This window comes from Hippopotamus amphibius, chromosome 1 (genome assembly GCF_030028045.1).
Source record: "Hippopotamus amphibius kiboko isolate mHipAmp2 chromosome 1, mHipAmp2.hap2, whole genome shotgun sequence".
NCBI lineage: Eukaryota > Metazoa > Chordata > Mammalia > Artiodactyla > Hippopotamidae > Hippopotamus > Hippopotamus amphibius.
Genome location: NC_080186.1, coordinates 165710981 through 165726166, shown reverse-complemented (window position 1 = coordinate 165726166; position 15186 = coordinate 165710981). Strand labels below are relative to the sequence as shown.

At 56.0% G+C, this 15186-nt stretch overlaps 1 protein-coding gene across 15 annotated transcripts in view; it reads left to right on the top strand.

The window, feature by feature from the left end:
* The first annotated feature begins 1210 nt into the window (after window positions 1-1210).
* The window catches only part of LOC130853148 (uncharacterized), a 242615-nt gene continuing 228639 nt past the window's right edge, over window positions 1211-15186 (top strand). For 11 of the 15 annotated variants that reach the window (XR_009053679.1, XR_009053684.1, XR_009053677.1 and 8 more), the window contains exon 1: window positions 4709-4937. Coding sequence is in view for 5 of the 15 variants with exons in the window: in XM_057734480.1 (XP_057590463.1) it covers window positions 4772-4937 (166 nt within the window). In the remaining 10 variants the exon portion in view is untranslated. Of the gene's footprint in view, window positions 1330-4708; window positions 4938-9332; window positions 9394-12679; window positions 12847-15186 lie in introns of those variants that run through there. The other 4 variants (XM_057734490.1, XM_057734499.1, XM_057734534.1 and 1 more) reach the window with 4 other exon arrangements.

The window sequence follows — 15186 nt, the reverse complement described above, 5'->3', positions numbered from 1 at the left end:
GTCAGGCAGTGAGCGTGGTGGTGAGGGTCTTCTGTGAGTGTCACCACGGCCTGGCTGTGAAACACAGTGCCTGGGGGGTTTGTGGGCCCCCTGTGTGTCTGCTCATGCTTGCGCCCCACGGCAGCGGGCGGTACCCGGGAGGCACAAGTTCTCCAGGAAATCCTTCCAGCCAACACCCTACCCCACCTGGTGGCTGGTGAGACCACTGAGTGGGAGGTCTTCTGTGGTGGAAGGGTGGAGCCATTGCCCACGGTGGGGAAGCCCAGGGACAGAAGTCACCCCGGCCCCCTCCTCACTCCAGCGTCTGGGTCCCTGGCCTCCCGGCTGGGGCCGTGTTCCAGTATTATCATTCCCTTGCCTCTGCGGGCCTCTTCATGGCACTTACTGTGATTGCTGTGTTGTTTATAATGTCTGTTTATTTGGTTGACAGCGATCCTGGCAGCAGAATACAAGTGCCATGGGGCTAGGACCTGAGTTTGTTCAGTACTGTAGCCTAAGGACCTAGCACCATACTTTTTTTTTTTTTCCTTCTTCAGATTTTTATTGGAATATAATTGCTTTACACTGTTGTGCCAGTTTCCGCTGTACAACAAAGTGGATCAGCTGTATTTATACACATCTCCCCATCTCCCCTCCCTCTGGAGCCTCCCTCCCACCCTGCTATCCCACCCCTCTAGGTCATCACCAAGCGTTGAGTTGCTCTCCCTGCTTAGCGCCATACTTAGTCTTCCGTATTTCATTTCGCTCTTGTTTTACGCCAGGCACTGTGCTAGGACTGGGGTGCAGCAGTGAGCACTACAGAGGAGTCCCCAACTCCTGGAGCTTACAGTTCAGTGGTGAATACTGGGAGCTCAACACATGCTGGCTGGACGAGTGACTGAGTGAATGGTCCAGGAGGCCTTCTGGCTGGGATAGAGTCTCTGGCTCCATTGGCTCCTTTGGACACTGGGTGGCAGGACTCCAGGGCTCCCCCTCCCGAAGGGGGTCAGGACCAGAGCTCTGGTATCTCTTGATGAAAGGGGCTGGCAGGGAGCCCAGGGCTCGCTCGCCCAACCTGTTGGGGTTTCAGATTTGTTCCATCTGAGCAGTCAATTAATTAGTAATTGGAGCTACCTATCATCCCGGGCTCCTGTGCCAGTTGCTGGGTGCCCCTCCTTCCTCCTTTCCATTCACTCAAATTGAGCCGCCTGGTCCTGTGATATCATTTGAAACCCGGCCAAGAAGCAATTAACATGCTGTTTGCTGACAAGGATTTGCTGCCGCTCCAGGAGCAGGGGCTGAGGATGGGAAGGCCAGCGCAGGGGAGCAGAGACGTGCGAGCAAACAAAGGTGCGGATGGAGGTGCTGCTACTGGTCTTGTAAAGCGCCAAGGCCAAGCGGGAGGGGCCTTCCTCTCCTTGGACCTCTTCTCACCCCTCCCGGCCCAGACCTGCATACTGCAGGGAAGGCCCTGGGAGGTAGAACAGGATGGATTTCCTGGGAATTCTGATGGTAGCGGCCAGTTACTGAGCTCTTACCGTGTGCTAAGTGCACGGGGCTTAAGAGTCCTTTCCGTCCTCACAACAACCCTGAGAGAGGGGTGTCAGGAGCCCATTTTACAGGCGAGGAAACTGAGGCACCAGAAACGAAAGAGCTGGCCCCAGATGACCCAGGCAGTAAGCGGTGCGGTAGAATCTGAGTGTCTGGAAAAGCCTGCCTGTTCAGGCAGGTACCCAGCAGGGATAAGAAGGGTCACCCCTGGGCCCACTGCCAGGTCACAGTGACTTGCTGTGGGGCGCGGGCTTGACAGATGGTGGTGTTGCGTAGTCAGTGGCTGCCTCTGCAGGGTGGTTAGGTGGAATCTGGTGGAGTGGGCTGGCCCAGCCCGGCCCCGCTGCCCGAGCAGAGGCCCACGGCAGGGAGGGGCCTCCCTGGGTGCTGCTGCGGGGCGGGGTCCCTTCCCTGTCCCAGGAGGTTGACCCTGTGGCAGGGCCTGGGGTGCCTCCAGGGAAGCTCTTGCAGGCGGAGGTGTCCTGATCCGAGGGGACTGGGGAGGCCTCTCTCGGTGTCAGGGCTCCCTGTGCTCTGCCTTCCTACCTTCTCAGCAGCTTTGGGGCTGGCTTGTGGGGACTCCTGTCTGCCCTGCTGTTGACTCATCCTGGGTGGAATTATGTACAGAAATTAGTCAACGGAGGCCGTTCCCCGGACCACAGGCAGCTCGCCGAGGCCGCTGTGCCGGTGCTGTGCCTGCCTCAAGGGTCCTTCCAGGACACAGAGTGCTGGCTTCACGGTTGTGTTTTGGGGGTTGGGGGGGCCGCCCCCTGCAGAGTAGTACAGCTGGAGGGTGGTGGCCCAGTCCGCTGCCCAATGGCCTTCCCCCATCCTCCGGCTTCCAGGAAGAGGTGGAGACCCTAGAACTGGAGGTGCCGGCACCTCCCCTGCCCCAGTCCCTTTCCGAGCACCCCGTGTGCCAGGCATCGTGTCAGGCACTGAGGATTTGGGGAAAACAGCACGTGGGTACAATTGTGTGAGATCTCCTAGTGTAGGGGTGGGAAGAATCTAACATAGATGAGTGCCGGTATGAGAAATGCTGTCGCATCAGAGGGTTCCTTGTTGATTTCCTTAAGGTAGTATGGACACTGGGTGACTCATGTAGGGAATCTGGTGCAAAAGGGTAGACAGGGACAACTGCATCCCTCTGCCTGTTTCCAGCCATCCGTTCCCTTCCCCAGAGGCAACCAGGGTTTCCAGGGCATCCTTTGCCTCCTCCCAGAGTTGTGCTCAGTCAAGCATGCAGGGGTCAGTGCTTGTGCATACATCTGATACCTCCAAACTTTTATGCGAATAGCAAGTGTACTCTATACGCCAAGCTGCCTGATTGCTTTTTTTCCTTTTAATACTTGGCATATGTTAACACTCATTGTGTATCAGCTCACACAGAGCTGCCTCATTCTTTTTACTGGCTGCATATTGTTCCATTATGTAGCTGGACGATACATTTTTGGACCAGAGCCCCATCAATGGGCTTTGTGATTGCTTCCTGTCTTTGCTGTAATAAATGATGCTGCTGTAGCCAATGTCTTAGTTAACAGGCACACCTGAAGGAGAAATCCCTACAGTGGATATGCTAATTGAAGTGGATATGCATGTTTTTAAAATTATTTTATTTTATTTTTGGTTGTATGGGGTCTTGGTTGCTGCAAGAGGGCTTTCTCTAGGTGTGGCGAGTGGGGGCTACTCTTTGTTGTGGTGCACGGGCTTCTCATTGTGGTGGCTTCTCTCGTGGAGCACGGGCTCTAGGCTCACGGGGTTCTGTAGTTGTGGTGCGTGGGCTCAGTAGTTGTGGCTCATGGGCTTAGTTGCTCCATGGCATGTGGGATCTTCCTGGACCAGGGCTTGAGCCTGTGTACCCTGCATTGGCAGGCGGATTCTTAACCACTGTGCCACCAGGGAAGCCCTGGATATGCATTTTTAAGTTTGCTTGATTCTGCCATGTTGCTCTGAGACGAGGTTGTCTCACTTTCCTGTCTTGCCAACAAGGTGTGAGCAGCTTGCTTCCCCTACGTGGAGCAGTATCAACCGTGCTGATCTTTGCAAATCTGATTGATGAAAAGTGGTATCTTATTGTGGTTTTGATCTGCGTTGACACAGTTGTGGGTGGCTGCGCTCTTCTGCGTGTGTTGAAAGCCACGTGTAGCTCCCGGGCAGGTTTAAGCAGAGGGCCATGTGAGTGGTGGCATGGCCGTTCCTTCACCGGCAGGTGGGCTCTCCCCAGAGCCCGATAACCAATGCTCGCTCAGTGACACACATTGGTTGCGGGGGGCAAAGGAGACCTGGGATGGGGTTGGCAGGGCCATGCTGCAGAGGGTCCGGTAAGGAGGGGGCTGCCTGTCTGGAGTGCTGGGGGAACATGGCATTGATTTCATTTCTCTCTGGTGATGGAGAAGTGAACTTGGACTCCTTAGACCAAGGGAAGAGTCGGGGGCAGCCTTCTCCTACCTGGCCTGGCAGGCAGTCCCACTTGGAGGCAGGGAGGTAGATGCCCTGTTGTCTCTAGGGCTTTCCCACCCTTGGGAAAGGACAGCTGCTGTGGGACACCCTGCTCCTCGCCGAGCTGTCAGGCTCCGGGGCCAGGGCATCCTCGCTGCCCGGTTTTCTGTGCTGTGGGGCCCACAGGGTGGGTGAGCTCTGCGCATGTCCATCTGGTGTGTGGACCTGCCCTCTGCCCTTGTGAACGCTCGGTCATTAAGGCCTGTTCTCCACGCTCTGCCTTCTCCCCTCTGTGCCTCTGGTCCCAATGCAAGGGCGGCCCCTCCGCACTCCTCGCCTGGCTCCTCCCTGACTCCGGTCTCTCCCCAGCTCTCCGTCTTGACCATTGTGGCTCCTTAGTGAACTCCTTCCCCCCATGGCAGTTCTGGGTGTGGCACTGCCCTCCTAGAAGCTTCCATGGATAAGAACAAAGTTGCCCTGTGACTGGCCCCTGCCTCAGCTCTCCTCTCCAAACTCCATCTCCACCCAGACCTGCCAACCCAGCCTCCCCACACACATGCTGTACCTCTTGGCCTCTGTTTGATCTGCAACTCGGGCCTGGGATCTTCTTTCTTGAATCACACTCATCCTCCAAGATCGAGGTCAAAGGCACTGCCCAGGAGTCATTCTCCAGCCACGCTGACCTGCTCTCTCTGCCCAGGGGCTACTTTGGGGTCCGTCTCCAGAGCCCAAGGGACTAGAGTGGCAGTGCTGGTAATAGTTGTGGTAATAGTCACAGCCTGCAGGCACGAGACTTGAGATCATGGGTCTGAGTGCAGAGCTAGTGCCCGTGGATGCTGGAGGTCGCGCCTTGCCCTGGAGACCAAGAGCTGCCTCCTCAGCTAGGACACAAGCCTTGTCGTCTTGCCCGCCGCTGCAGCCCTGGCTCCTGGCACAGCGCCCAGCACGTGGTGGGTGCTCAGTAACTGGTGAGTGAATGGATGAGTGGGTGAGAACCCCTGAAGGTTCTGAGCAGGAGAGTGACAGTCAGAGCCGCCTGCTCATGTGTCAATGGACTGAAAAGAGGAGATGATTCCAAAGGCTGTTCGGGAGTCCGAGGCGCTGAGGGTCTGGGTCAGGAGGGACAGTGGGCGGGAGGGCGTCCCCACTCTGTTGGAGGCCTCTGGAGCCCTCTCCGTGAGCCGGGGACAGGTCTGCCCACCGGGCTGGGCCCTCCGCAGAGCAGGGGCGGCTGCTTCCTCCTTGTGCATCTCTGGCATGGCCCCCGCACATGGCTAGTATACAGTAGGTACCCGCTGGCGAGGTGCTGCCTGACGTCGGGCCTGGACCCCTGATCCTTGTGGCATCTAGGTGGAGAGGCGTTTTCAATGGGCTCTCTCACCCTTTCATTTTTACAGCCAGGGATGAGGGCCAGACAGAGCAAGACACGGGTGATGGCTTCGGCTTCTGCGGCTTCTCGCATGGTGACCAAGGCAAGCTGTTCAACTGGTCTAAGTGGTGAGGAGGAGGGTTGCCACAAAGCTCACTGTCTGTAAGGAGCCTAGTGCAGGGTCTGGGCAGGGCAGGTGCTTAGCTAGGGGGAGCCATTGTGATGGGGGTGACGGTGGTGATGGAAGCCAGGCTGAGAGAGGGCTCAGGTCTCAGAACCCCGCAGTCAGATCAGAGTCAGGGTGATGCACTGGATCAGCCCCTCTGGGGGCTGCCGTGTGTCCTGCAACACCCAGCTGTGGTAGCGGAAGGCTGGCCCTGCCGCCATTGTCTGTGGCCTCTCGGGACGGGCTCAGCAGGACTCAGCAAGGATGATTATTCTTGTGCTCTCCTGGCCTGTCCGAATAGATGGTGGTCCTGCCCTCAAGACTGTCCTGATCCCCTGTGGCTCTGGCTCTTGGTAGACAGGTTGGCTCGAGGCTGGCACTTGGTGGGGAGGGAGACCCTTGACAGTGTGGGGACCTGGTGTTTGGCTAGGACCTGCACTCAGCCCCGTGCCAGGCTGATGTCCCTGAGTGTGAGTCCCATCACCAGACGCAGGGGTGATGGGGGGGAAGGAAGGTCTTGGGATGTCCGGGCAGCCATTGTTGGCTGGCTTACCTGGATTAGGCTTTTCATGTGAAGGGAAGAAAGGAATCTGCTTTGTTGCAACGGGGGCATCAGGTTGGAAACACAGTTGGTGTTCCTGGCAGTCCCCGGCACTCTCCAAAGCTTATTTGTTGCTTTTCCGAGACACGTCCAGGTGCTCTCTGTTATGATAACAAGTGGTGACACGGAGTTAGCTTGAAATGGGATAAACAAACAGACTAAAAATAACTGGATTTTGGGCGGCTTGGCACCAAATCCAGCGTGCAGGCTGTCACTGCTCAGCCGAGGGGTGAAGGTAGGCACCATCAAAGGCACCCCGACCCCCGGAGCCGGGGGGAGTTGAGGTTGGGCGTGGCCGTGTCCCTCTCCCGTCCCCACGTTCACCACCATGGAGCTGTGGGCTCCCTGAGGGTGGAGGTGCCAGATGGTGCCTGAGGCCCAGAGGAGGGGCGTGGTGGGCCCGGATGTGAGCGAGGCGGTTTATGTCTGTTTGGAGGAAGCTGGGCCAATGTTTGGACATCTTTATGGTTTTGGGAGTTTCTTGGCCTCACCCAGAGGAGCCATGGTTGCATCAGAATTGGAGGTCCTCTCCTCGGTGGCCCATGCAGTGGGAGAGGAGAGCAAGGGGAGCGAATCTGGAGTCTGAGGAAGAATGGGGGAAATAAGGCCCCTTTCTAGTCCCAGGCTGCTACGTCAGACCACCTTCTGCCTCGTGAAGGGATTTACACGATGTGTTTGGAGGCTGCTCTGGGCGAGGAATGTGCGCGTCTCCCCTGTGCGGGGCTGCATAGGTAGGTACTTATGGGGTGTACACCTAGCAGGAGAGCTGGTCAGAGGAAAGGCCCACTGCAGGGCACAGAGAGAAGAGATGCCTGGTGTAGGAGCCACTTCCTCTGCCATCGCCAGAACGAGCCTTTGCTTTTGTGAGAGACGTCGCCATCTGTCCGTCTGTGGGGATGCTCTTTGCCATGACAGGCCTGTTTCATCACGGACCCCAGGATTCCAACCACCGAACAAGCATTTGCCCTGGTGGTCATAGGTCCTACCTCCCACATGCTTCTGTTTCTCCTCCTGGCCACGGGGTAGGACTGGGCTTGCCTGTCCCCTGACGTTCAGCGTGGCCATGTAAAAACCTGGCATGTGACTGGTTTTACTTTCTCTTCCCCTCTGGCATGGAGTTGCAGAGAGCAGCTGGTCTGTCTGCTCAGGCCCCAGAGTGAAGAGGAGGCAGGGCAGAAACCCCAGCTGACCTGCAGTGGCTGCGTAGTGTAAAGGAAGAAGTTACTGCAGCACAACCTAGCCCATCCTGATGGGACTAAAGGGGGAAAGTGAAGGGAAAAATCCCAGGCCTAACCTAGAATCAAAACCCAAGAGCTTATAAGGGTAGTACGTGGCTTTTCGCAGCACCTCTTTGCTCGCGAAGCACCCACAGTGCTGCCTTTCTGTTACTGGAACAAAACTCCCACCTCAGGGCCTTTGCATTTCCTGTTTCCTCTGATGGAAGCACTCTTTCCCCAGATTTTTGCTTGGAAAAAACTCTTTGTCATTCAGGTCTCAGCTCAGATATCACCTCTCAGAGAGACTCTTCCTGACATCCAGTCTAAAGTGCTCCCCACCTGCACTCTCACTTTATGACATCACCATATTCACCGTCGTAGCACTTACCCTGTCTCTTGACTTGTTTATTATCTGTCTCCCCTCAAGAAAGTCAGCTTCGTGAAGGCCAGGACCCCAACACTCAGGTTTATATCTGTGTGGCCAGTATGTCTGGTGGTGCTGGTGCAGGATGGCAGGCCCATTTGTATTCGATGAGTCCACGGATTGGGAGGTCTGAGGGGTGCAGGGGTTCATGGCGGTGACCTAAGGGTGGAAACTTTTAAGTATATGTGTTCAGTGCTGACAGTGGAGTGGGAGCTGGATGAACGTTTGCTGAGTGGACGAGCTCTGGTAGGGAGGGCCTGGGGGTGGTGCCACTTCAGCATCTGGGAGAAGACCGTGAGCTCTCCCAGGGGGAACCTGTGGTGCTCCATCCTCTTTCTGCTCCCAGCCAGCTCTCTTTGTGCAAGGAGCAGAGGAGGTGCCACAGATTCTCTGTTCCTTGCAGAGAAAGGAAGAGTTATTGGGGTGGTGACTTGGGTGTCCCTTGCCACCCATCTCAGTTCACTTGGTAGCAGTCCAGTGGGCTGGGGGAAGAGTATGAGTGGCTGCACAAGCCTCCCAGGCTGCCAAGCCGAGCCCTGTGATGGTTCCAGCAGGAGAGAGAGGTTGAGTGTGTACCTGTGTGTGAGAGCATACGAGCGAGAGAGTGAAGGAGTGAATGCTGGGCACCGCCAGGGCCAGCTCTGCCAGCTCTCTCCCCTAGGGGATCCTTTGCTGCCCGGGAGGCGGGGAGAAGACAGGAGCCCTGGAGAGGGGGCGAGGAGCTTGGCGCAGGGGACTTGGTGGGCTTGGTAGCAGGGAAGCGGCTCCCAGGCCTGTCCTCGTCTGGCCTCTGGCCTCTGTGTTCCTCGGAGCCCACCAGCCCTGGGCCTTGCTGGGGCACCGGCTCTCCTCTGTACCCGGGAGGTTCTTTCCCACGTGTTGACTGGAGGTCCACTCTGGGCGTGGCCTCCTCTGTGAAGCCTCCTTTGACCGCGGAGAGTTGGCGGCCCCTCCCCCGTGCTCGCACAGTTCTGGCTCCCCTCTGGGAGAATGCCGGCCTCCTCCCCCACCAGATCCCCAGCTGGCAGGGCAGGACTCTTGTCTTGCTCCTCGGTCTCCGCACCCGCTGCCTGGCCCCTGGCCCCCGCTGTCAGTGGCTATTGATGATGCGGGACACGGCATCTTCAGGGAGCTGCCGGGCTGGGGGCCGGAGGAGGAGGCTGTCTGACGGCATGCCCTCGGTGGGCAGGGCCACACACGTCACAGACAGACGGGTGTCAGCTCCCCAGGCGGAGGACGTCCTATCAGAGGGGTCATCTAGGGGCCCAGCCACCTTGAGGCCACCTCCCGTGGCTGGAGGTGGTGTGAGCAGAGATAGCATGACCCTCATCCCTTTCCCATCCAGAAAAGAAGTGGAAACATGAGATCTCCCAGCCCCCTGTCAGAGGTTTCACTGGCCCTGCAGTCTGGGGTCTGGAGCAGACGTGTCATCAGGTAGTTGCCAAGGGGCTTAATTGAAGCGTTACGGCCCCAGGTGACAAGGGTGTGGACAAGGGTCATTCCCTGATGGAGGCTCATTCCCTGACCTCATGGAAAGGCGGGGCTGAGAAGCTTTGTCAGACTGCCAGGAGCACAGCAGAGGGGAGAGGAGTGGTGCCCGGCCCATGTGGCGGCACGAAAGCCCTTGTTCCATGTCCTCCGCAGCAGGTCGGGCAACCCGGGTGGGGCTGTGCCACCCCTCCCCCCATGCCCTTCGGAGACGCCGCTCTCCGCACCATCCTGTTCTCCTCAAGGGGCTCAGGGTCCCCCCGGCAGATGGATGGCCGCTTGGCAGGTGGATGATCTTATACCTGGCTCTGGGTTTCTGAGGGGTCCCTAGGGCAGGAGGAGGAAGAGGCATCCCCAGGTGGCAGGTGGTTGGTATATAATGGGGAGCCTTTGGCTAAGTGTCTCCGTGAGCCACGTGCTTCCCGCTCTGTGGGAAGGCTGCTGTTCTTGGTCCTGGGGCTCAGTTCACCTGCCTGTGGCTTCAGGAAAGGGTGCTCCCCCCTCACCGTATTGTTCCTGACTGTTCCCTCTGGGCTGCTGCTGGATGCATGCGTCTGGACCCACCTCATCCGCTCAGCCCTCGTCAGTATCGGGCCTCCATCTGCTGCCTCAGCCCTTCCCGGGTCCTATTCCTCCTCCCCTATAGCCTGGCCATCTCAGCCCCCTACCAGTGGCCCTCTTTCCGCCTGTGGGCTTATGCTTGCTCAGTGCTGTGCACGACTGCTCCTCGCAGAGGGGACCGTGGGATCGTGATCTCGGGCGTGTGGGGCTGGTGTTTGCAGAAGGCACGTGTCGCCCTCTCCCCTGTGGTGGCAGGGCTAGCGCTGCTCTGACCCCATGCCAGCTGAGCGGCTCCGCCTCGGGCCATGCACGCAGTGGAAGGCCAGTCACACACCCTGGGCTTGACAGACCTGTCTGGCCCTGTAGGAGGTGAGCCATGGATCAAGGCATCTCCCTTGATACAGGCTGTACACCAGTGTGACCTCGGGGTGACCTCACGGCCCCTCTGTGGGCTCGTCTGCTGGTTGGGGTTAGTGGGTCTGGCCCTTCACCCTGGGTGCTGAGGTGTGGTGAGCTGACGGGCTGTCTGGGCCGGTTATCGAGGTGAGTGACCGTCCTAGCAGAGCAGGAAACGGAGAGGTGTTGGAGGAGTCTCTTGCCCTATCTGAGCGTTACAGTTAATCTGGACAAAATGGGGTTCCTTCTCTCTGGCCCTATGTGTGTGTTGGGTGGGGGTGGGGGGGCTCTGGTTTGGGGGCTGGGCAGAGCTTGTAGCATCTCCTGAGTCCTGCTTAGTTCCTTCCATCTTTCAGAGCACCTGCTGGGTGCTGGGCCCTGTGCAGGACAGATGAGGTCCTGGCCCTCATGGGGGGTCATGCGGACTCGGTCTGAGGAGGGCCAGGAGGACTTGGGTGGCAAGGGTAGGGATGGGAGAAGTATAATTATCTCTGGGCTGAGCCCCCTAGACGTCATCCCTGACAATGAAGTGGCAGCAGCAAAACACCAGAGATCCTGGCTGCTGCTGTGAGGCTCCCTCAGCTTTTGGCTTTTGCAGGTACCTCGCAGTTCGGTGAGCTCCGCTGAGCTGTGCTGCAGGATAACACTGCATCATACACTAGAGCCAATTACAGTGGATAATTGTTGCTGTATTAATAGAGTACACTATTATAATAGATACATTTTCTCGCTGTGTGGCGCTCACATGTGTGAACGGGTCTCTCCCTAACCCTCAGGCTGAATTAGCCCCCGGCACTCCCCTGGCGCCCTGTCTCATTGTGTTCATGGCCTTCTGCATCCTCTGAAATTTAAATTCCTTCATTACTTGCTGCTAGAATGGAACCACCACAAGGGTGTGGATGATTCCGGTCAGTGTCGTGTCTCCTGTGCCCAGAGCAGCCCTGGCACAGGGTAGGGAACTAGCTGTTTGATCAGCGATTGAAAGAATGAATAAAATGCAAATTGGATTTCACAAGAGTCGGGTGAATTAGGCGTTGTTGCTATCGCATGTTCTAGAGGGAGGAGGTGAGCCTTGATGAGATGAAGTGATGGGCCCATATTACTCAGAGGGTAGGTTCCAGGGGTGGGATTTGGATCTCCATGCATGCACAGGCCGGGTGGGTATGGGCGTGCCCTGGTTGCAGTGTGTGTGGGTAGACCTTGGCACGCGTACGGGCCGTGTGTGAGCAGCAGTCATTTTATAGCATGTGACATGTCAAGATGGAAAGGCTTTGCAGGAATTTTGCTTTATGGGTAATAAAGGTCTTTATGTGCCTATAATGTGGACGTGGGTCCAAAGAGGATTCTACTGTGTTTTCTACCAAGGGGTTTGGCGGAGACCTCGGTGGAGGCTGGAGCTGCTGGCTGTGATTTGAGCAGGCTGGACCCCAGGGAGCAGGAGATGCTGGCTCTGGGCACAGCCTGGGGCTCGCCTGAGGCAGGCTGGTGTCCATGGGGCAGGATGGAGTGGCAGCATCCCTGGGGTGAAATGCAGGTTTAAGCTGCCTCAGTGGGAAATGTGATGTTATGTAGCTCATTAAATCCTACAGGAGCACCGAGGAGAGCTGCTTCCAATTATCAGGATGAAAATTAATGGAATAAAACCTCTAGCCAGGCTGCCCAATGGTGGACCAGGGAAGGCTTTTGCTGCATAGCCAGGATTGGCCAGGAAGTGTTGGGGCAGTCACACGGCACGCCATGGGAGGAAGCACAGACTGCCTGCAAATGATTGGGCTGGGGGTGGGGGTCCTTTCTAGTCCGCACAGCTTGGTCCCCCTAGCCCGGACCAGGAAGGGAAATGGGGCTGAGCAGGAAGCTGGACAAGGCTCGAGACAGGAGGAGGCGCCCTGGCCCGCCTCCAGGGCTCAAGGGGATGTTGGATTTGGCCTCCTGCAGAGGTGACATGGAGCTGTGGGCGGCCCTGAGCTTCAGACCTTGGACAAAGCTGGGATGGAACTTGGGCTCACTTTTGAGCATTTCCCTGAAAACCTTGCCCTCAGGTGACTTGGGGAAGCTCGGGCATCGTGACTGTAAAGGGGAGCCCCAGATGGGCTTGACTCCTTTCTCCCATGGGACCCGAGGACAGGTACAGGCCCTAGTGATGACTGCACCAAACATCCCTGCTACTCTGAGGGGGTGGTGTTGGCTCGAACTGAGAGCCACGGCTGAGTCCTGACCCCCTGGGTGGATCAGAGCCCACTTGTGTGAGGGAGCAGGTCTGGCTCGTGGCTGCCTTCCACCCAGCCATTCGCTGCAGGTCTCTCCCGCTGGGACTCATTTTCACAAATGCTGCCTGAGCACCATCTGCCACCATCCAGCCCAGTGTGAACTCAGGGGAGTGGCCCATTCAGCCAGGTCCACAGTCCACTCCGAGGTGATCTCACCTGGCTGCCCTTTGGCTTAGGCCAGTAAATCCTCAGTCTGTGTTAATGATCAGTAACGACCTGGGAGACTGATACTGTATCATCTCCATCTTACTGGAAAAGAAGCTGAGGCTCAGAGAGGTGAAGCGACTTCCCCAAGGACACACAGCCAGGAGGTCGTGGACTGAAACAGGACAGCGTGACTCACATCAGAGCCAGTGCTCTGAGGGGCAGCATTCTGCTGCCTTCTTGGGTAGGTGAAGCAGCCTTCCTTCAAGGACTCTCAAGCCTTCCCCTGCAGCATTTCAGGACTTTGCACATCATTCTTTGCAGATGGGGAGGGTAAGACCTTCTCAGCCTCACTTTGTCAGTGAGGAAACTGCTGGTGGCTTGTCGGGCTCACACTGAATTGATGCCCGTTTATGGAACATGGTGCCAGGATGATGGGTGTGTTTGGCTGAACTCGTTAAAGTCCTTGGATGCCAGTGGTGTACCATGGGGCCTCTTGCCTGGAGTTCCCTTGGTCTTGGGGAGCTGGTTGTTCTGTGTCTAGAACCCGAGGAGACAGTAGTGGTTCCCTAGGCTCGTGGCTTCCCTTATGGGGCTTCTCCTTGCTGGGCACTGCCCTTGCTGGTGGACCACCCAGAGTGTTGGCTGGAAGGGGCTCATGGGTTAGTGCACGCAGCCCTGGACAGAGCGGGCAGTGGGATGCTTGGGGCTCAGTCAGCCAAACCGGATTGTTTCCTTGGATTGTTGTGTTATATTTATTCCCACTAATCTACTTCTCTTGCCTGTTTATACAATGAAAAGATCTAATAAAATGTATTTGAGGCCAGAGCAAATGAAAAACATTTTGGAAAGAAGTACAAAAGGAACGCTGTCTCGGAATACCTAGCCAATCTGAGTTGCTGTCTCGGCTCTGAGGTCCTGCCTTTGAAAGCTCCGTTTCTCCTCCCATTCCCTGTAAAAGCGAGAGTGAGACTTCTCAACACTAAGCAAATGCTGGTGTATTGCCTTTGGGGTGGGGTTTGCACATGTGCGGATTGAGAGCAGGAAGCTCTTCCCAGTTGGCGGATGCTGGCATTGTAGCTCTTCCATCTAAGGATCCCTGTGGAAAAGCGGACTGATTTCACCACTTACGTGCCAGGACCCCGGATGCCGAGGCAGGGGAATGCTACAATCTAAACATTTACATTCTGAAAAATGGGAAATCATCCACTTAGATATAAATTAGCCAGGGCCTGACGGGTTTATTACATCCTGGAATGCTTTCATGAGGCTTTCAGAGGGGTCCATGTTGCAGGCCCAGGTCTCCAGCTGGGCTTGCCTGTGGCATGCTCCTGGGGGACCCCGCTGGAATACATAGGCTGAGCTGACTTGTCCTTATATTCCCATGGGCCCTGACTCATGTGTGACATGGGAACAAGGAAACACGGTGCTGCACCCTGAACAGTGAGGCACCCTGAGCCGTGAGCATCTTAAAGCTGATGGGGCGAGGTTAATCAGGGAAAAGGAGAGGGAGAAGCCAGACGTGGAGGCCCAATTAGAGATGCTGAATGATAGGGAGGCAGGAGAAATGTGCTGCAGTGTGTACATTTCATAATGTATGTGACATGACTCTCGTTGAACAGGAAGAGGGCAAGGAAGGAAGCGAGAAATGTGCAGGAAAGAAGGATGTTACATCCCTGGGGGTTTTCAGACAAGTCTTGGACTCTGAGTCCCGGAGCCTGGGCTGGGTGTGGAGGTGGCTGGCTTAGCTCCCAGCTCACTGAGAGTGGCCTGAACAACACTGAGGGCAAAATCCAGGGAAAGCTGACTGAGTCCCATGCTCAGGAAGTTGAGAGGGTCTTAGGGAGAAGGTGGGAAAAACACATAAACACACAGAATTATAATGTTATAAGCTAACTTATATTTCCCCCTTTTCTTCTATAATTAGGTACACTTACATTTCTGTGTTAGGTAGCTTAGATATATGTAGAACAGATGATAAATTAATGATTTTGGAGGACTTTGATGTTAATCATGACTGATCTATGACATCAGCTATCTTTTTCTGATTCAGAGGAAGAAGCCTGCTTTGTATAGGGATTTTAATTTGGGGATTTTATCCCAAGCAGTGGTTCTAAAACTAGCTTGCATCAGAATCACCTGCATAGCTTGATACAACAGATTTCTGGGTCCCACCCACCTTTAGAGCTTGATTCATTAGGTCTGGGGTGGGTCCTGGAAATTTGCATTTTTAGCAAGTTCCCATGTGATGCTGCTGCTGTTAACTGGGGGACCACACTTTGAGGAGCACTGGTCTAGAGAGAGAAGGGTATGGGCTTTGGTGGGAGATGATGGATTCTTTATAGAACTTCTTCAGGTCTGAGAATTTAACATTTGTAACTTTTGATGGAATGAAAGAAGACTCATGGTCTCCATGCAACCATTTCCTCGTTTTTAGAAAGAAGCCAGAAACTCCTGTATTGTGGGTGGAGCCAGCTTGCTGCCACACAGAGCAGTGACTGGCTTTGTGGGTTTACAGATTCTTTCAGCAGGGATTCACCAGTGTCCAGTCTGTGCGCAGCCCTGTGTGTGACCTGTTATCAGC